This window comes from Chaetodon trifascialis, chromosome 7 (assembly GCF_039877785.1).
Source record: "Chaetodon trifascialis isolate fChaTrf1 chromosome 7, fChaTrf1.hap1, whole genome shotgun sequence".
NCBI lineage: Eukaryota > Metazoa > Chordata > Actinopteri > Chaetodontiformes > Chaetodontidae > Chaetodon > Chaetodon trifascialis.
In genome coordinates this window covers 25,607,582-25,628,371 of record NC_092062.1, presented here as the reverse complement: position 1 = coordinate 25,628,371, position 20,790 = coordinate 25,607,582, and the positions used below count along the sequence as shown (strand labels likewise).

Genomic DNA, 20,790 nt, shown 5'->3' with positions numbered 1-20,790 from the left:
TCATTAGGTTTGTTTAATTCATTAAGTCGTTGGTCGAGAGGTTTCTATCAGATTTCTATCTGCAAAATTAAATACAGTTAAAGGATAAATGTGGCGATATTCTGTATTTTTCTTATTGCCAACAAATCCCACGAAAACACTGAGACCAACAGTGAACTGATCCAGCTAACACGTGCTGCCTGTGTAGTTAAAGCCTGAAAACTACTTGCTGACACGTCCTTTATGAGGACAAACACGAGGACTGTAGTTTATTTTGAAAAGATCCCACACATCATCCTGCCGCCATCAATACTGAAAAAAGTCCTCAACAAAAGCCGCACTGTTCACTTCTATTTGCAAAACTACAAAAACCAGCGTCCCGCTGTTTTAGGAAATGATATATTTTTTTAATGAAATCTTCGTGAGCTGTTTTAATGCCTTCAGTATGAAGCAATGGGCTTCATGCCACAGATAGATCAGTTAAGTCAGAGTACTGACAGACCGACTAACACTGTTGGTTTTGGGCTTTTCATTTTTGTTGGCAAAAAAAGAAATATAGATCAATACCAGACTCATCCTTTAAATCTATAGCTGAAAAGAAATCTCGTACTCACATGTTCATAATCGTTTGGTCACCCTGTGATTATGCAGTGAGTCATCGGTGGACACGGTGTATATAATGGCTGTAGGGTGTCATATATGCATTGTGCACATCTGGATGCGCTTCAAGTGCGGTGACATATGCAAAAACAATCTGAACCTATTTCACAGCTTCACCAAACTTTACAGCCCGTCCCTCACAGGCTGGTCGATCGCTGGCGTGCACTCCCCCAATCGCCTGCTTCCCCTCGTAAGAAACTAAAAGCCAAACAGACTGCAGCCACTGAGGGGGAAACGCTGAACCACTGCAGGCAGCCCAATGTGCCAAGTCATCACAAATCTCTGCATCGAACATCGACATAAACACAGATGTGCACACACAGACCTGGCCTGTTCCCTGCACCTCGACACACACACACACACACACACACACACACACACAGAGGCGCGCTGCTTTCTTTTCTTTCCATTATAACCTTTGTTTTGGCTGAAGACCGTGTGGATTGCTTACTCTGTGGTCTTGACCCTCGTGGTAGGGGAGCTGCACCCTGTTGGAGAGGTGTGAAATCAAACCCCATCTGCTTCGGCAAAACCAACCTCGAGCACAGAAGCTGAATGAGCAACAGCGTCTGAAAATCCAATTATAAGCAATTTCTTCTGCACTCATAACAGTTTTCCTTTCTGAAGTGAGCAAAGCCTAAAAACAGTTGTAATTCAGTGTTTTGTTGATGTACGTTGGGTAAAATACAGGCTTCTTGGGGGGTCTATGGTGGCGAACAAGATTGTACTGATCCCTCTGAATGTCTGCGGTGTCTGAATAATATCAGAGGAGGCATCATCCTTCACTGAGACATGAGGCTTAAGAGCGACATATTTCATACTGCGGACATCGTTCCCATGCAACAGCTTTAATATGAATCTTTAAGTCATGGTTGTGTGAAAGAGAGAGAGCAGTTTACAGTAACAGAGTTTAACTACGCCACATCTGGTTTCCATTAGGACAACACTTCCAATGTGACTGGATGGCAGCTTTTTTTTTTTCTTCTCTCTCTGCAGCTGCTAGGACACAGCAAGCTGGGAACCATTTCAGCTGGTCTCTGTTGTTGTTGATGTTTTTGTGTCATTTCTTTCCCGAATTAATCTATTTCTTCATTTCTTCAAGGAAAAACAACATGACTTACTGGGTGATTTACTAAGACTCAGGTGTAGCTGCTGCAGAGTGGTACAGAGTGGGAGCTGCACACCGGGAGAGACATGTGCATCTCAATTAATGCCATGTGGTCAAGCGTCTGCTGTAACTCAGGTACCTTGATAAGCAGGGAAGGCTTGGAAAGATATTAACACAAGCTGCAGCTGCAGCAGCAGCAGCAGCAGCAGCAGAGCACCACCAAGGCAGGTAGAGTTCACCAGAATAGTTATCAGTTATTATCTCTTTTGGCTTTCCTTCTCTATCTCTATTTCCAGGAAGTCCAGCCTGGGCCAGTAAATTCCTAAAAGTTAAACCCCATTGATTTACAGGCCTACCTCTGGCACATGGTGTGCTGCCTTTCTGGAGGACGAGGTGGAAACCTGCAACTTATTAAAGTGATCATTTTCGAGCTTTTTTTTTTTTTTACACATAGCCCCAAAAGCTCCTTCTCGCTCCCTCTCTCCAGATGGGCCTCACTCTGCAAGCATCTGGAAGTTAAAGCCTTATTTTCTTTGCTCAAAAACTTCGGCCACGTGTGCTACCCTGAAGGTGAACCCTCAGAGATGTTCCCTCACTTAGTCTCCTTCTCCATGCTTTTCCCAGCAGTGTCACTCGACTGAAACGGCTTCAAACCCCACAGGTGGTGCCATTAATTCACTTTTGTTGGACCGCCTCGTGGCTAAAGGAAGATGAAAGTAGGCTCTGCAGAATGCGCGCAAGTTAATTGAAAACCCTGGCACGGTCGTCTGTTTTGCGCAACGCGTCAGCCTGTCACCTGCATTTCTGTGAAGCACAACAGGAAGACGAGGGGGGCAAAGAGGAGACGAGAGCCAGATACAAGTCGCCACACAGGACATCCTGGGCAACGCTGTGGGAGGGCAAACACTCGCAGCGGTAGGAGGCAGAGAAATGGGTTCAGGGGCCTGTCGTCCTGTTGGGTGTGATGTTCCGAGTCAAGGAAATCGAGTGGAGGGGAAACTGTTCGCACTTTTCTCTTTCTGGATGCCCAGCGGCAAACAGAAGCAGCAGGAAACACAGCAGGAAACACAGCAGGCCTTCTGTGAGTCAGGGAGGAATATTTTTTTATCCTAGTGAGGCTTCTCCGGGCTTTTCAATAACTGCCGCAAATTAATTTCAACTATTTACCAGTTAATTAGCAAGTAAGCTATTTTGCTGTTAACACATCGCAAAAGCAAAAGTTACCACAGAGTATCTTGTCAGCGCTTCATTGGCGACGCCTTTGAAGATGACATGCTTTCCTCGTTACTTTTTAATTGACTACAACTCCCGAGCTCATTATCATCTGTCTCCAACTAATAATTTCATCAGCCTTCTCCGACAGAGCACAAGAACAAGAAGGTTTCAACAAAATCAAACCCTGTCCCCACAGTCCCTCAGGTCCTCTGCTCTGTCTTCACTCATCTCTGCAGAGCGCCAGAGGAGCCAAAACTGGGACAAACAGTAGGAAGCCGATAGGAAACATCTTGCATGTACATCCAGGTCTGCATCTCAACATTCTCTTCCTCTGACATGTAAACAGAAGAGAGTTGGGAATGAAACCAGGCGTAAAAGGAAAAGTCCTTCAGTGATGCCATCAGAGCCATACCAGCTCTACTACTCCCCCTTTTTTTTTCCAAAAGCAAGCCTCTTTTTGGCTTCTGCGTCCAGTTTTAGGAAGAATCCTTTTTTCCAATCGGAGCTTGTGTTGTTTTGAGTAATGGGGATACTGACAAATAGTGATGATCTGTCATCCTGTCTTTCCTGAGCCTAGGTTTGTCTTTCAGAAGTGGCCTGGAAAATGAAATGCACACAAAAAAAGAAAATAAGTCCTCTCATAAAATGTAAGATGGACGACTCCGGGAGTCATAGCTTAACACAGCTGGTGGAGTGGATCTGGGTCTGCGCTCAAGAAAAACATCAAGAGTTCTAGCAGTTCATGTCCGTGTGGTGCCAAGCATGACACAAAGGCCATTTGTTTTCCACATGCAAAACTCACATCTCGTATGGTAAACTCATGATTTTTCATCTCACAACTGACAAAACAAACATTTTTAACTCAATCTTCATGACTGATTTCGCTTGTGCAAGTATTAAAAACGAACAAAAACATAAACAGCACCTCCTTTTCATCACAGAGATGGAAATTAAAAAAAGCGAGAAGCCCTCTGGGCCTTGAATTTGGTGCTGTATTTCCTCTAATTCTACGTCTCAGGTTTCACTTGGTTCCAGTCATCCTGCATAGACACCACAGTGAGACATAGACACCAGTGAAAGAGCCTGAAATCTTAATGAACAATGTCTCCACTGCTGCTCCACCCACCAACCACCAACATAAGCAACTTCAGGAAAGACCCTCACCACAGTACAAGTAGTCTGTGGTCACTTCATCAAGCCGCTGCTGGCTCCTCCTTCTGTTCCAGCCCCAAACCCCCCGACCTTTACTTTTTATGATTGGTTATTTGAGCCAGAGCCCAATGAAACTGTACATGTTCCACAGCCAGAGCGGAGCAGAGCGACCAAAACCCCCGGGCTGGAGGGCTGCAGTCGAATCTGCTCCAAATTACTTGCACGGCTGCATAGCACATGGGGTTGAAAGACTTATATAAGCCTGTGGTAGGAATATTCAAGCCGTGTCACCTTCTTTTGAATTCCCTGCGCTCTTTGTCTTTTTCATCACGACCATTTTAGCATCACAAATAGACGCTCAGGGAGTAGACAAAGGTCATTTTTTACATCTACTTAACTTTCACAAAGGAAACCTTGTCACTGGTGTATAAAAAGTGAATAAACAGGGACATTATGCAACATTCTACACAGAAATAAAAGTCACTTTCCTGCGTAACACCACTGCCACTCGCACGATTGACAAGTGAATGCAGAATCAGCACAGCAATGATGTATAAGTCCCCAAAACTAAAACAAAGCAAACAGCCACCTCTGCAGCGTCCTCCAACTAAACTGTAAACTACAGGCTGCTGCTATCCTGCAACCATCATCTCATCATGCAGCTCAATAGAGCAGACTGTAGTTTTAAATAGAGGAAATGGTCAGCGTTAAAACAGAGGTAGTGCAGCACTAGTTTTGCTGATAATCAAACTTAGAAGCCAATCTTGCTGCAAGCATTTTCCATCATTGATCTGTTTGTTTACTGCTGCTGAAGAGGTTTAGCCTATACCAGGGAACTCAGATACAGCAAAATCAGCTCTTTTATCATATCCATACAGTATGTACCAAATTTCATGGCAATCCATTTAATAGTTGTTGAGATATTTCAGCTGCACGGTGGCGCAGCAGGTAGTGCGCGTGCCTCACAGCAAGAAGGTCGCAGGTTCGATTCCCGGGTTGGGCCTTTCTGTGTGAAGTTTGCATGTTCTTCCCGTGCATGCGTGGGTTCTCTCCGGGCGCTCCGGCTTCCTCCCACAGACCAAAAACATGCTCATTAGGTTGTTTGGTGACTCTAAAATTGCCCCTAGGTGTGAGCGCGAGTGTGAATGGTTGTGTGTTTGTGCCCTGCGATCGGCTGGCGACTGGTCCAGGGTGTACCCCGCCGGTCCAGCGTTGACAGCCGCGACCCCGAAAGGGATAAGCGGCGGATGAGATATTTCACTCAAAACCTCACGCCAACCTCATGGTGGGGCAAGAGGAAAAATTAGAGACTGACTGTCGGCTTCATCCTCTGGGGACCTTGTATGGCTGCACGAGATTTTGTGCCAAACCATCTTGTAGACATTAAGTGAAAGCCTATGGTGCAGGCATCACCAGTCAGCTTCATCCTCTGGGGACCATGACTGTCTCCACAAAATTTCATGGCAATCCATCAGCTCAATAGATGTACTGAGGCGTTTCAGCCTGGCTTCAAAGGGTAGCACAAACACAGACATCAGGCTGTGATCTCACTTAAATGACACACAAATGGTGTGTGGCCGTCGGGTATAAACTTGTCAAGAAAAATTGTGGCCTGCACAAGACAACATACAGCCACAGGGTACCCTGTGTGGTGTCACAATAAGTCTTAAAAATGTCCAGGCACTGGGGGATCAAATTAGCACAAACGCCTCATACCTCACTTCCACTTTTTTCTGCTTCTACCTCATCCCTTTGTGTCTCTGGCCAGTGTCATCTCCAACCAAAACATATCCAGTAGCTCGGCTGAGCCCGAGTCCTCTCCTGGACAAACAGATGGTAAGTCAGCCAGACCTCCAGCTGTCAGACAAGAGACGGGTTTGCTGCTCGACCAGACAAAAAAAAAAAAAAAGGGTCACCATTATACCGCTGATAGCCGAAACAGGAGCAGGTCAGACACGTTTTTCAAGGGCGAGATGCTATTTTCCACTAATGACGATCTCATATGAGGACACAGAAGAAAAACAAGGAGGTTTCAGGGAGGCACAGTTGTGTTACTTTCATATGCAACTCATTAGACCAATATATGTAAATAACGGCACATATGATAATGGCACGGTGCTTTCAGGAATACTTGGAGAAGGACAAAGGAAAGTTCAGTCTGCAGTCAGAGAGACTTCCTGGCGATTTTTGGTTGCCAGAGCAGATGTGAGGTCAGGCGTCCAAACCAGGTGGCTGAGATTTACTCTGATAGTTCATCATATCTTGCCTTCCTCACAGATGTGTTTTTATGCTTTAAATGGTGCCAGGGCCTCCTCAATCAAAAAAACCTTCATTCACAAGTCACAGTCAATAAGTGCAAAATAGCACGAGGGTGATTTTACAGCTCCAGTGAGGGAAAGAAAGGAGGAGTTTGTTTCCAAAACAGCACGCTTCGATGTACAGCAGTTAATCATTTCATAGCTATAAATGTACGGAGTATCAGGTCTATAAAAGTGTCAGTTTGTCAACAAGTATGAACACCCTGTCGATGTGCAGGAGTCTTAAATTTAGTGCTATTATTCAATCTGTAAAATGTCTGTTTACCCAAACTCTGCAGATCTTCCACTGCACACAAGAAAACAATGAGTCAGAATGAGGATCAGTTCATGAAATCATCTTTAGTTAATCATGTCGCCTGTTATCAGTGGACCATTACATCCTCATACACATACAGGCGAAACATGCAGGAAAGCATCAACAACCCGCTGGAGCCCCTCACATCTGCTTCACCTGATTAACTTCACTGACAGGACATGAAAGCTGACTCACACCATCACACACAGGATGTCACACAGTCGTATGGACTGCAGCCACCTCGCCGCCACGTTTCATTGGCTTGACTCACTCTGCGGCCCAAACGCACAACAGGAGATGAATCCAGAGCTTGGATTGAGTCTGAACGGCTTAATGAAAATCAAACACAACAGAGGTGGAGGAGGAGGAGGAGGAGGAGGAGGAAGAGGAGGAGGAGGAGAGCACTGAGGAAACAGCAGACCTACTCCCAGCGACTTCCTCTGCAATGAGGAGTGCAGCTTTTCTGAGTCACTCTCTCTTGATAGTAGCTGGAGAAGTTTCAAAGCAGAGCCAGAGATGCCAAAAAGCCCAGTCAGGCAGCAAAAATGCAGCAAGTGCATACAATGGTGACACAATGCTTCACTTGAACAAGTGCTTTAATTCACTCGCTGATAAGAATCAGGTGTTATGTCCTCGTTTGCAGACTTAAAATAGTCCGTCCACTTGTTGATGAGCAGAGAGGCGAGTGTTCACGATCAAAGCAACAAAACACCGAACTGTGCTCACAAATCTGAGAAAAATAATAACCAACTGTGACATGCACACTTTCACACCCTGTGGTGGAAAGTAACTCAGTACTTCCACTCAGGTATGAGTATTTTCCACATTATTCTACTTAATACTTCAACTCCACCACTTTTATTTGACAGCTAGACTTACATTAACCTTGCAGATTTTTCATACAAATTATGTTATTGTCTTCTGAAATATGACATATTGTTACAAATCAAACTATGCAACAACCTATAAAGAAGCTTAGCTGCACCTCAACCAGCTGCAACATTTAAATGCTGTCTGCGCATTAAGGGACCAGTAAGAAGAAAACACTGCAACACATAAAACTACAATGTAACAGAATCACAGGAGCCACCCTGCGGAATGAGTACTTGAAGTACATTTTGCTGCTAATACTTAGATTTAAGGTTGGTACTTTTCCTTCAGCAGTGGTGGAGGTAATATTCAGATCTTTTACTTATCTAAAAGTAGCCAAACTGCAATACAAAAACACTCCGTGGCAAGGTTAAAAATGTCACTTAAGTAAAAGTAATGTTCCCAAAATGTCCTTGAAGTATCAGACAGTTTGCATAAATAACCAGAATATTACTGCTGATGAACTAAAGTGTAAGTGGCATTTGTATACAGCTCATTTGAACCATTTTTTCTGCTTTGTTATTTGGGTATTTTGAGCAGATATTTCCACATTATTAACTGCAGTGCAGCAGAAGTATAAAGTGGCATAAAGTGGAAATAATGAAGTACTTACAGTACGTGAATATATTGATTTCTAGACCTTTCTGCCAGAATTTTAAATGTAGGACTTTTACAACTGCTGGAGCAGATTTTACATTGTTGCATGTCTTCTTTTACTTCAGTAAATGATCTGAGGATTTGTTCTGCTGTTCATTACTGTGCAACATGCGCAAAGTACCATCTCTGAGAATGACTTATATAACAGAGCTGTATCTCCCTGCGGAGCCCTTCCTCCAATGTTAATGCCAGAATGTGCTAAATTTTTCCAAACATTCATAAAAGTAGCTACAAACTCCCGATAGATGACTACAGTCGCTCTAAGAGTCCCTAAAAGGAAAGTTTCGGAATTCTTCGTTGCGTCTTTCTCAATTCTGATGGCTGCACTATTTTCCATAACAGCTTATTCCCACTCTCACGGCAGCACACACACTTAGAAATCTATGTACAGAGTCTATTGACCAGCAACATGTTTGATCACAATTGGCTTTCCAATAAGCCGTAATAAGCTCCGTAACAAACCGCTTTGTAATTTGCCTTCACTGCGCTTTTACTCACCTTCGCCGGCCAAGACCTCCCGGATTATCTGTCGCTCAATAATACTGAAGTTACACTTCCCAAGGACGAAGGTGAGGATAGAAAAAAAGGCGTTTGTTTGAAGGGATCACACACTTAGAAAAATCTTGAAGCGGTGTAAACACTGAGAAGAGTGTGAGGAGAGAGGCAGAGCAGTCGCATCCAGCGGGGGAGGGTCCTCAAGTGAAGCCAAAGGAGCTGGAAAAACTGTGACAGCGAGGAGAGGAGAGGAGAGGAGAGGAGAGGAGAGGAGAGGAGAGGAGAGGAAAGGAAAGGAAAGGAAAGGAAAGGAAAGGAAAGGAAAGGAAAGGAAAGGAAAGGAAAGGAAAGGAAAGGGGAGGAGGAGAGGAGAGGAGAGGAGAGGAGAGGAGAGGGGAGGAGGAGAGGAGAGGAGAGGAGAGGAGAGGAGAGGAGAGGAGAGGAGAGGAGAGGAGAGGAGAGGAGGGATGGGGCCAAGAGGAGGTTGAGAGAGGTCAAGGAGGAGAAACAAAGTTGTTTTTTTGTCTTCTGCAGGCCGCTAGACCTTGATGTAAAAGTGTGTGTGTGTGTGTGTGTGTGTGTGTGTGTGTGTGTGTGTGTGTGTGTGTGTGTGTGTGTGTGTGTGTGTGTGTGTGCTTAGGAGTTTCTGAGGGGACAAATGTTCCAGCGGGACAGAAACTGATGGAAAACAGGAGCTTTGGTCTTACAGGTGGAAAAATAAGGCTGATTTAACCTCTGTGAAGATAGATGGAGAGAGAGATTAGAGGCAATTTTCAGTCCATTAGATTTTGATATTTCTTACGTGCAAGTACAAATGATGACCTAATGGTGCCTGCAACAAAAGCAGGGTGTTTGCAAATATGTATTTAAAGAATATTTAATATTCAAGAAACAACGCTTTGGGAAAATATGCTTATTTGTTGTCTTGCAGAGAGAAAGCGAGCAAGCGTTTAGATTGATCCCTCTCATATGTCTATACATTAAAGATGAAGCTACAGCTGACAGCTGCTTAGCTTAGCTTAGCTTAGCTTAGCATAAAGACTGTAAACAGGGGGAAACAGCTAGCCAAAGACAAAGATAAATAAATAAATGAGAATAATCTGCCTCAGCACCTCTAAAGCTCACTAATTACCACATTATATCCATCCATCCATCCATTATCTATACCGCCTATCCCTTTCGGGGTTGCGGGGGGCTGGAGCCTATCCCAGCTTCAATGGGCGAGAGGCGGGGTACACCCTGAGCCGGTCGCCAGCCGATTGCAGGGCCACATGTAAGGACAAACACTCTCACTCTCACTCTCACTCTCACTCTCACTCTCACTCTCACTCTCACTCACTCTCACACCTACGGACAATTTAGAGTCATCAATTAACCTAATGAGCATGTTTTTGGTCTGTGGGAGGAAGCCGGAGTACCCGGAGAGAACCCACGCATGCACGGGAAGAACATGCAAACTTCACACAGAAAGGCCCCGCCTGACCCGGGGATCGAACCGGCAACCTTCTTGCTGTGAGGCACCCGCACTACCTGCTGCGCCACCGTGCAGCCCCACATTATATCTTGTTTGTTTAACACATTAAAACGACAGTTTGTGGTTTCTCGTGGGGTTGTGTGCCAGACTGTTTTTTGGACGGGAGCAGTGACTTCCTGGAGTGTCTGCTGGTTGCCTGGCAACTGTCGCCTATAGCCTCATATTGAGGAAAAACCATGAGGGAGGTGTTGATCCTCCCATCTAACTCTCAGCAACACAGCAATTAGTCTTATTTCCCAAGATGTCAAACCACTCCTTGAATGGAGATCAGTGTTTTAAGAAGGTGAACAGGTTCATTACCAGATGTCACTGAAGTTTAGCCAGAAGCTGTTTGAAATGTTCACCTTTTCAATTTTAAGGGGAAATTGATGACACATTATGAGATTTAGCTGTTACTACACTGTATATATCTAGCACATAGCTAAATCTATGTGCACATCTGAACTTTATGCCCATTTGTGACTGTTGGACATCATGGGTGTCAATCTGCTGCTGCACCAGCCGTCACTCCTCTGGGAAGGCTTCCCTCCAGATTGTGGAAACTGGCTGCAGAGATTGAACCACAACAGCATCAGTGAGGAGTTTCTTTGTGGACCTGGACTTAAATGATGAAACAGGAAATAACCTTTCTCTCCAAACTGTTGAAAGTCTAAGATCTCTTTGTATGCGAAGCTTTACCTTAATTGAAGGCATTAAAGCTCCTTTTCTTTCTATCACTCACACACTTTTCCTCTCACACACACTTTACTGACAGCTGTGTAATAACCTCCTGTGGGATAACTGTCAGTCAGCCTTTGCAGTCGGAGGGCTTCCTCCCAAACACTATAGGCCGGCTGTGATAACCAGCCTGTTCAGGACGGATATCCCCCCCACCCCCCCCTGCTGAGTGCTGACACAAATAAACAGCTCATGGATGGAGCCCTGGTGGAGCAAACATCCTCACTGCACGGAAACCAGCGCAGGGGTAAATAAAATTGTTTCCTGGACACCACATAGGCGCTGAGCAGCAGTCCCAGGACATGGAGACGGGGTGCCATCCTTTTAGCATTGCTTTCAGTTGTCCTCACAAGGTCAGCAAAGACATCATTTAACAGTCCAGGACAAACATCACTCCTAACATCTAAATCTTTTTTTATTCTTTTCTTCATCCTGGAAACTCCTGACAGACTAAACAGTGGAAAACATTATTAAAAGAAACAATTCGATGTTCAGGAGATGTTTAAAGGAACGCAGTGCTCTTGCATCTTTTTTCTCTCATTGTTTGGGAGGCACAGAGCCTGAACCTGTTATCGGGTAATATCTGAAGTCGTGAACTGGCCTTTGGAATCTCATCAAGGCAAATCCTGAATCCTGCAGGCTATTTGTTGAATAATGCATCCGTCTGATTTGTTATGATCAGAGAAGAGTGCAGCCGTTTGATCAGTTTTCCTTCTACATGCAGGTCTAAACCAGAACAGCTCCACTTATTAACAGTCGTTGTTGCATAATGGCTCATTTAATGTGTTTCAGGAATTCATACTGTTGACGTAAATAGCTTTACATGTTGGCACCTGGGATGCTTTGAGAGGATGACTTGACTGTTTCTGGTGTGAAATACTGCCATCTGCTGACATTCTGGTGTTTCATGGCGTCATGCATCCTGATCTGATTCACATCTGAGACAGTTAAAAAAAAAAAATGCTCATGCTGTGCAGCCAAACATTTTTCAGTCGTGCATGTCCTTATTTTAAACTCTAGTGGAAATCCTAACATTTTCAAAGATACCACAAATATCAGGATGAATCAGAGGAAATGTTCCCGAAATTATGCACCAATCTGTCCAAAGTACAAAGAATCAGAATCAGAAAAAGCTTTATTGCCAAGTACGATTTTACACATACGAGGAATTTGCTTTGGTGAAGTTGGCGCATGACAAATCTACTAAAAAAATACTATTAAAAAGTAAAAGATATAACGATATAAATGTATATACACAAGTCTGTTTTAAGAGAAGCACAGTCTGTTTTTTCAGAAACACAGTCAGTACAGTTTTGATGTATTTTACTTGATTTTGTCCATTTTAAGATGTGATATATCTCGATGAGAAATGAGAAATGTTGTAAATTTGTCTGATTTAGTTCATCATGGATACTTTTGATTCTTTAAACACTTGTTATTGTTAACACTTTTACATGTTTACATGAAATAAAGTATTTTTACAGAATGACATTGCTACTTTTATTGAAGTAAATAAATACTTCTTCCACCAATGGATTTTACTTTAGGGTATGCAAATAATCCACCTGTTGGCTTCTGTTATTACGGCACAATGAGGGAATACTATATAAAGTACACAGGTATATAAAGGCCTCAAACGGGATTTTAACACGGGTATGAATTAATAGATGACGCTTATTTGTCTCCTGTTATTCTGCGGGAGCTGTCGGAGCTCTGATTGGACACTGCTGCTCTGCTGCAAAACGACACCGAGAAGAAGAAAAGGGAGGTGGCAGACATAGTGACGTAGTTTCCGGTGTCATGTCAGCCTTCGCCTGGAACCGCATGTGTGGCGCCGGTTGCTGCATTTAATTTTGTATTTTTCCTCCCCGCACCCCGTCTGGAGGTCTTGGTTATGCAGTTTTAACGAAACAAGACGCAGAGAGGTACGTTGGGTTTTTATTTCTGATGTGTTAGCGGTGTGTGTCAAACGTTAGCTGACGACAGGCCGCGAATACAGGCCAACTTTATGCTTTCATGCTAGCTGTTAGCATCGACTCAGTCCTGTCAATGCTGGAGAAGACAGACCTTGTCTGTCAGACCTGGTGGACTTTGGGTCGTTTTGAGAGAATTAAAATGTGCTAATTTGACGAATCCTGGTACTGTTAATATGGCGTAAACCTTTGACTTGACTGTTGACATGATAAAATAGAACCTCAAAGAAAGTTTAGCAGCAGGTTAAAAGTACTGAAAAAGAGTACTCACTCCTCACAAACGTCACCATTACACTTAAAGTCAAAATGCAGAAGCAGCCACAGTGGTATGAATGTGGGATATAACGTTAGTGTTTCAGGGAAATAATGGTAAGTTTGAGTGATAGTAATGTAAATAAACCAAGTAACCATTTGGTCCACAAACTGATTGTGACCCATCAGCAGTGTCTTCCTCATGAATGTTGCATGATGTATGTCTTAAACATGTGACCAGTTAGCTTAAAACTGCATTTTCATACTTTACCAGCTACAATTCGTTACTTCAGAAACAAACATTCAGTTTCCTGTAGAAATGCCTGTTTTGGGTGCACACATTTGGAGATATTGATGTGTTGCATAAGAAATAGAAAAACTAAATGACTCAGATGTGTTAGTTTCAGTTGTTCTGCCTAATATTCTGCATGCTGTCCTTGAAACAGATGGCAGAGGTTGTGCAGGAGAAGAGTCGTGGCTTGAAGTTCGCAGAGCAGCAACTCCTGCGTCACGGCTGGGAACATGGTGAGATACTCACATCTCCTGTGTTCAACAGCTGAGCTGCTGCCGTGTGTCAGACTCAGATTTCTCACTCAGTCCGATGTGCCTGCAGGTAAAGGGCTGGGGCGAGCCGAGAATGGCATATCAGAAGCCATCAAGGTCAAAGTGAAATGCGACAAAGGAGGGGTGAGTGACTTTTCATTCATGCAGCATTTGCTCTCATTTTAATGGATGAATGTTGTGCAGCTATCAGGGCCGGGCTGTTCATCGAGCTTTATTTCCAATTACAGTTTTCTCCTCCAGTGATTATGAAAATGAGGTCATTAAGATGAAACGATTACTGTGCCACGTTCTGTTTTGCAGCGATGCTCTCGTTCTGTCATGTGCTATGAATCAGCCCACACCTTTCCTTTAAAGCGGTGCTCTTTTCACCCCTCCCTTAAAGGCCAAACCCACTTTCAGCCAGACAGTTGTATGTTTAGTGCAGCTCGCTGAAGACAAGCCACCCGCCTTGATTTCAGTGCACGTCTGTCAGTGCTGTGGTTGTGGTACTTAGAGCAGCCAAAGAGGACAAGAGAGTCACATCTCAGCAACTCTTTCACGTTTCTATACCGAACAAAAACGACTTGTAGTACACATCATATATTGAATAAATCTGTATATTTATTATTGGTAGTAGTGGTAGTTGTAGTAGTATTATAAGGCATTTTTTTATGTTTTTCAGTTAAATTATTTTTAAAGTTCAATGAATGCATGATGTTTCCAAAGTCAATAAGTGATCATATCTAATTAACATGAGCGCAGTGTTGACCGATACGATAATGATCAGAACGTTTGCCATAATCAAGCCGCCAACGTGTGGCTCCTCCCTACCAGGTGGGCCATAAGGAAGGGGAGCAGTTCACCTTCCACTGGTGGGACCATGTCTTCAATAAGGCCTCTTCCAGTCTGCAGGTGGAATCTGATCAGGTACGCTCACAACGCTGAAGTCAGTCAGAGACTAGACTTTATTGTAAGCGTGTTATAAATTGTACTTAAGTGTACTTTTAAAAAGGATACTAAATGACAATACTTTCAGTGGTAATGATGTACACTCATGAAAAGTATAATCATTTTCAACTCCTGTGTGATACACTATTTGCATGCTTAATTAAAGTAGACTTAAATTTCACTTCAATTAAAGTATATCGTCGCTGTCCAATAAAAAACACGTATCTCCACTTTTAACGATTTTGACTTTCCATTGGCTAAGGAATATTCACATTCTCTCCCAGCAACAGGTAGCATTAGCAGAAAGTGCACTTTATGTTAAGGATGTTTTTTTTTCGGCAGAACACCTGCAGGATTTGTAAAATGTAGCCAAATGTATCTGTTCAGGAGGAAACACTGCACCGTTTCTTGTAACAAAGCATCTTAATAGCCCACTGATACACGTAGGCCGAAAGGTAAGTTTCTGCAGTAATTTGTGTGGTGCAGTGTTACGCAGGAACAGAGAAATTATGACAGGGGTTTAGATGATATCTTTGGGTAAATAACGTTAGGTTTTAAGCAAGGGATAGACGATAAACTCTGTGAGTTTATCGTCTACTAATACATCTACAGTATTAGATGACTCTTCGCCTATATGGACTAATCTGATTTCAACACAAAATACCAAAAAAATCTTAGATTAGGGTAATGTGCTATGTGGAAATGTAGGATAGCCTGCTATCAATAGTTTACGGATTTAGTGGGACATGAACGGAAGACTCGAGGCGCGTAAATGACCGGACATCATTGGAACGCATTATTTAAAAAACACGTATGTCCAGTGTCACTCACAACAACACACGTAAATCCGATTAAAATACTAAACGGGTTGCTAATCACCGTGTAACTATAGGTTTTCATTTCGAGTCCTAAGTGTGTCTAATTACTGTGTTTTGGGTTTAATTTGTAAGTTAATTGACGAGTAAAACACGAGTTCTGGAGATACGTGCTTTTTATCGGACAGCGACGATATTTAAGTTTATTTTTTGCACATGAATCCTGATTTTGACTGATGTACCATTTACACTTCAAGTATACCCAAGTATTACTTAAGTAGTACTCAAGGACTACAATTAAGAGTATTTGAAGGTGACAAACTGTACTTAGTACCTTCTTGAAGAAATCTGATTTAAGTACATTTTTTCGCCTGAGCATGACCAGGAGACGCCAGGAGAGCTGGACGACGTTCAGAGTGAAGAAATAATCACTTGTGATTCTCAGTTCATTTATTACTCAAATGTTTCCAGCTGATTCGTGACTGAAACCTGATTCAGCTCCTCCTCTTGTGAATGTCGCTGCATTGAGGAGCAGCTTGGTGACGAATATGAAAACTACGTTCAGATCCTTGAACAAACTTCTCAGTCGTTTTGAACTTCAGCCTCTTTTTTTTCTAACAACACTTCAGCAGCTGATTGCACAGATTTGATCGTCCTCTCTTCATGAGTGAGATCAGCTGGTTGAGTGTTTGACAGACGGTCAAGTGTTTTCTGGTTTTCTGTGTGATCCAGACCGGTATTCATTTGAAGAAGACTGTGGAGGAGGATGAAGAGGATGGGATGATCTCCAATAAAAAGCCACGCAAAGCCACGCTGGCTAAAGCCAAACTTTATGGATGCTTTGTCAAGGTATTTGTTTGTTATTTACTGGATAAATATCACTGGATGTTTGACAGTGAGGCTCTAAGGCACAAAGGAAAAAGTGATACCAAGATGAGGCTAACAGAGAGTTCTTGTCAGGATCAGTTCAGTGTTGGTTTGAGTCTTATCGTGGGTTTTGTTGACAGTAAGGAAACAAAGCAGAACAGCAGACTTATCCTTTCATAGTTCAAATAAACTGCTGCATATGTGCTGAAAAAACGTCCATTTGAAAACCTGCAGCAGCAAACTTCTGGACATTTATTGTACTTTCAAATATGACTGTTTGAAGTCTGAGCTGTCAGTGTGTCTGGTTTCATTTCCATGTTTCTGTCTCAGTCGGCCACACTGCTGTCAGGTCAGGAGCAGCCAGAGCCAAAGGCTTCCAACACAGACAGCAGCAGCAGCTCAGAGGAGGAGGAGGAGGAGGAGCAGAAATTGGATCTGTCCAGCGCCATCAAGTGAGAACTTCATCAGATGCAGCCTTTGTTCAGATTTGTAATTATTTATCTCAAAAGCTGCGTATCAGTCTATCACTGTCATCCGGACTACAACTACAGCACTTTTACTGTTTCCATCTTGCTCCTGGTGTATAATCGTGGTTTCATTTCAAATCTGATGTCGTTATCTGCTTTGATTTATCTGCAGAAGCACTTTGTAACTCCAATTTCACCAGTGCAATACAATCTAAGTTATTCATTGATACTCGACAGGCTTTCTGACGCTGATCTCATGAAGGCTTGTGGAGGACGCACGGCTCACAAGTGAGTTCATTCAGTTTTACTAAAGTTCTTATTCCTGTTTGAATGGATAAGGTTGCTTAAAAAAAACAGTTTTTAGTAAAGCAAAGAATGAAGTGTATCATAATATTTCAAAATATATCAGTTTAGGAAAATAGGATCTAATTTCTGGACAGAAGTAGGAATGAAGAACTGGAAGTGTTCAGAACTGATGCATGGCAAAACAGTCGTCAACCCGTGACTTCCTTTAACGAAGAAAGGTTACAGTGCCAGTTGTAATGTCTGTCAAATGATCATTTCAAGTAAAGGGGAAGCACCAGCAATATGCTCATACATATATCTATCCAACATTGGCTTAAAGTCAAGGAGTGCCATGTATGTGACCCGTCCATAAGCTTCCTGCGTTGTAACATTAGTGCCATGCAGGCAGGCTGCCGGATTATTTCTCTCATTTCATCCATTCAGATGACAGACAGACTGTTCTCATAGCTAGCTCTTAATTTACTGCCAACGTGACTAAAAAAAATAAAAATAAAAAATCAGGAATCAATACCTGATTTGGTAAAGAATGGACATATAAGCAGAATTGCTAATGGCTGATAATTCCCATCCCTCTCTCTAGAGGAGCCCGGCACGGCTTGACCATGAGCGCCAAGTTAGCCAGGCTAGAGCAGCAGGAGGCTGAGTTCATGGCCAAGTATGGCAAGAAGAGCGAGCTGACAAAAGCTTCTCCAGTTTGTGTAACACCGACTCCACCAACCTCCCAGTCAGCTGACCAGAGACAGGAGGAGGCCTCTCAGAGAAAAAAGAAGAAGAAGAAGAGATCGGCTCGGAGCGTTAATGAGCTTAATGGTGACGAAGTGTCTGAAAGTCCTGAAACAGATGCTAAACGTAAAAAGAAGAAAAAGAAAGCCAGTGAGGACACTGAGGAAATAAGTGATGCAGTTTCCACTGGGAGTGATGTGATCTGTGCAGAAAACGGCGAAGATGATTCTCACAAAGCAAAGAGGAAACGTAAAAAGAAGAAAAACGATGCAGAGCGGAAAGAAGAGGGAGCGGCATCGCCTGCGGCAGAGAGTCCAGAGGAGACTGCTGAGCTGCAAGCTGTCAAAAAGGTGAAGAAGAAGAAAAAGTCCTCCAAACACCTCAGCGAACCTGCTGAGGAAGTGCAGAGTAACATCACACAATCCAGCCAATCAGAGCCGGTCCAGGACTGTGTTCCCAAAACCAAGAAGAGAAAATCTGCAGTTCTATTGGAGGAAGCAGAAGTTACAGAGGAAAGGCAGAAAACGAAAAAGAGTAAACAGGACAAATTTTCTACAGATGACAATGTAAATGAGGAGACGCTTCCTCCAAAGAAGAAGAAAAAGAAGAAGTCCAAAGATTAGATTTTGTTAAGACACGCTGTGGACATTGATAACGGGTTTATCTTGGCTGACTGGGGAAGTTAGCAGTACCTTGAATCAGCTGTGGTGAGGCAGAAAGTTAAAAATGACTCATTTCTTTGACATTCAAGCAAGATTTGCATCTTTTACTGTTTCAAGGTAACAAAAATAGGAAAAGGGCCTGTGGGAAACACCCTGCACGGTCAGTGTGTAGATTCTTGGGCCATCTTGCTCACAGTGTTGAAGAGAAAGTTTCATCTTTACCTTCATGCCATTTAGAGGTCAGTTCATCTTCTACTGGCTGAATTTTTCACAGTAACAGAAACTTAAAGCAGCAGTGGCCTGCCGTCCTCATGCTTCTGTATGTGCTGGACATGGACTTTATGGAGGCTGTGCTCTCTGACAGGTTTTCCTCTGATTGGAGAACATCTTAAATGAGTGATTCAGGGCAATAAGAAGAAGATGGCATGCAACAGATGTGCCTGTTCTACCTGTTAAACGACCTCATTCGTGTGCTATCAGTCCGGTTTCTCAGTCACTGTTTTCTGAGGACAGGTTGGTCATTTGCTGTTGACTTTTTAACATTGTTGATTGTATACAAGATGAAATGTGTTCAGCTGATTCTTTTAGGTTGATACGATGAGTCGATGGTGCAGCCCAATCCCAGCCTTTCTAAACCGAGACTGAAGATCAGTCAGGGTTGACGTTTGCAGGTAGGGACATGTTGCCAAATTACCAGAGCTGGTGCCAATTAAAGTTGCCTGTGTTGACCACTTCATGTGGATTATGCATTTTAATGGAAAATGTGAAGAGTTCAGTGGAGTTTCTGCACCATGGATGACATTTACTGACATGGAAGTCAACAAATATGAAACTGCTGGTGTTACAGGAAATTCGGAACATTATATGCGAATTAAACGATCTGACACATGAAACCACGTTTCTGTGATTCTTTCAGGTGAACAGAATTTAGACTTCTTATCATCTTTGGAGCCGGTTTAACAAAAAAAAAAAAAAACATTTTCAGACTTCAACATTTCTTTGAACAAACCCTATTTAAGAAAGGTCACACTGTTAAACAGCTACAGGACATTTGATCTCTATTATATTACAACTCCGAAGAAAAAAATGGCGCTTAACAGCACAAAGACAATGTATTTAATGTTTGAAGTTCATCATCTTCATTGATTTCTGTAAATATCTGCTTATTCTGAATCTGATGCAGCAACATGTTTGAAACAAGTTGGGACAGGAGCAGCTAAAGATTGGGAAAGATGTGGAACGCTCCAAAAACACCTGTTTGGATCATTCCACAGGTAAACAGGTTGATTGGTAACAGGTGAGAGTATCATGATTGGGTATGAAAAGGGCATTTTGGAAAGGCTCAGTCATTCACCAACGAGGTTCACCACTTTGAACACGTGATTGGATGAAGGATATTTCTACATGAGCTCAGGAACGCTTCATTAAACTGTTGTCGTTAAACACACTTGGCTTACAAATGATTACGTTTTACACGGTGCAACAACTTTGGAATCGGGGTTGCAAAACTCTATTTGACTCTTATACCCAGAAAGCACCAGACAATATTCTGTGTTGTAACGATTTATCTTTCCAAAATCTCTACCACCTGTGAAGTGGGGAACTCATGAAGTTTGTCAAAGGAAGGACCTGAGGTGTGTCAACACTACCTTACAACAGATGTGACTCAACTGATGTAATGTGACCTCATGACAGCGCTGTGCATGTTCCATAACAGTTTTTGTCTGACTGCAAACACCTACTGGAAAACTTCCAGCTTAATGTGAAGGAGTTTCCCAGTGGTGGCTCCAGTACAGTTAGCATGTAACAGAAGAGGTGTACATCCTTGATTCGTTTTCATATAATACCACCATGAGGCAGGATAGATACCTCCCTTTAATGCCTATTATTTCAGAAAAAAAGAAATACAAATTTTATTTATATAGCAGAATTTATACCATACGTACAGCTCACAGTGTTTTACACCAATACAGAACAGAAAATAGAAAGACAATAGAATAATAAGAAAAACTGCAAATAAAAAATAATAGCATTAAAAAAGGAGAGACACAAAACAGATGATACTAAAACATGGCACTGAAATTTAGGTGAAAATAAAAAGTGAAGGAGCTTTAAAATGCTCCATGTCGAACTGAAACTTTTTTTTTTGCACAACCCATGTGACACACTGGTCATCATGTAACATCAGTAACTTCTCCTGAACGTCGCTGCAACTCGGCCACAGAAACGCAACC

General features: G+C 42.8%; 2 protein-coding genes across 2 annotated transcripts in view; one reads left to right on the top strand and one right to left on the bottom strand.

The window, feature by feature from the left end:
• The window catches only part of pear1 (platelet endothelial aggregation receptor 1), a 47,075-nt gene extending 38,114 nt beyond the window's left edge, over positions 1-8,961 (bottom strand). Inside the window, exon 1 of the mRNA XM_070966401.1 lies at positions 8,753-8,961. The gene's annotated coding sequence lies outside the window, so the exon portion shown is untranslated. The remainder of the gene's footprint in view (positions 1-8,752) is intronic.
• Positions 8,962-12,788: 3,827 nt separating this feature from the next.
• gpatch4 (G patch domain containing 4) lies at positions 12,789-19,446 on the top strand. The gene is made up of 8 exons (XM_070966601.1): positions 12,789-12,925; positions 13,672-13,750; positions 13,839-13,912; positions 14,603-14,695; positions 16,264-16,380; positions 16,729-16,850; positions 17,103-17,153; positions 17,752-19,446. Exons 2-8 carry the CDS (start codon positions 13,672-13,674, stop codon positions 18,515-18,517), a joined length of 1,302 nt encoding a protein of 433 aa, XP_070822702.1. The 5' UTR covers positions 12,789-12,925; the 3' UTR covers positions 18,518-19,446.
• The last annotated feature ends 1,344 nt before the right edge of the window (positions 19,447-20,790 follow it).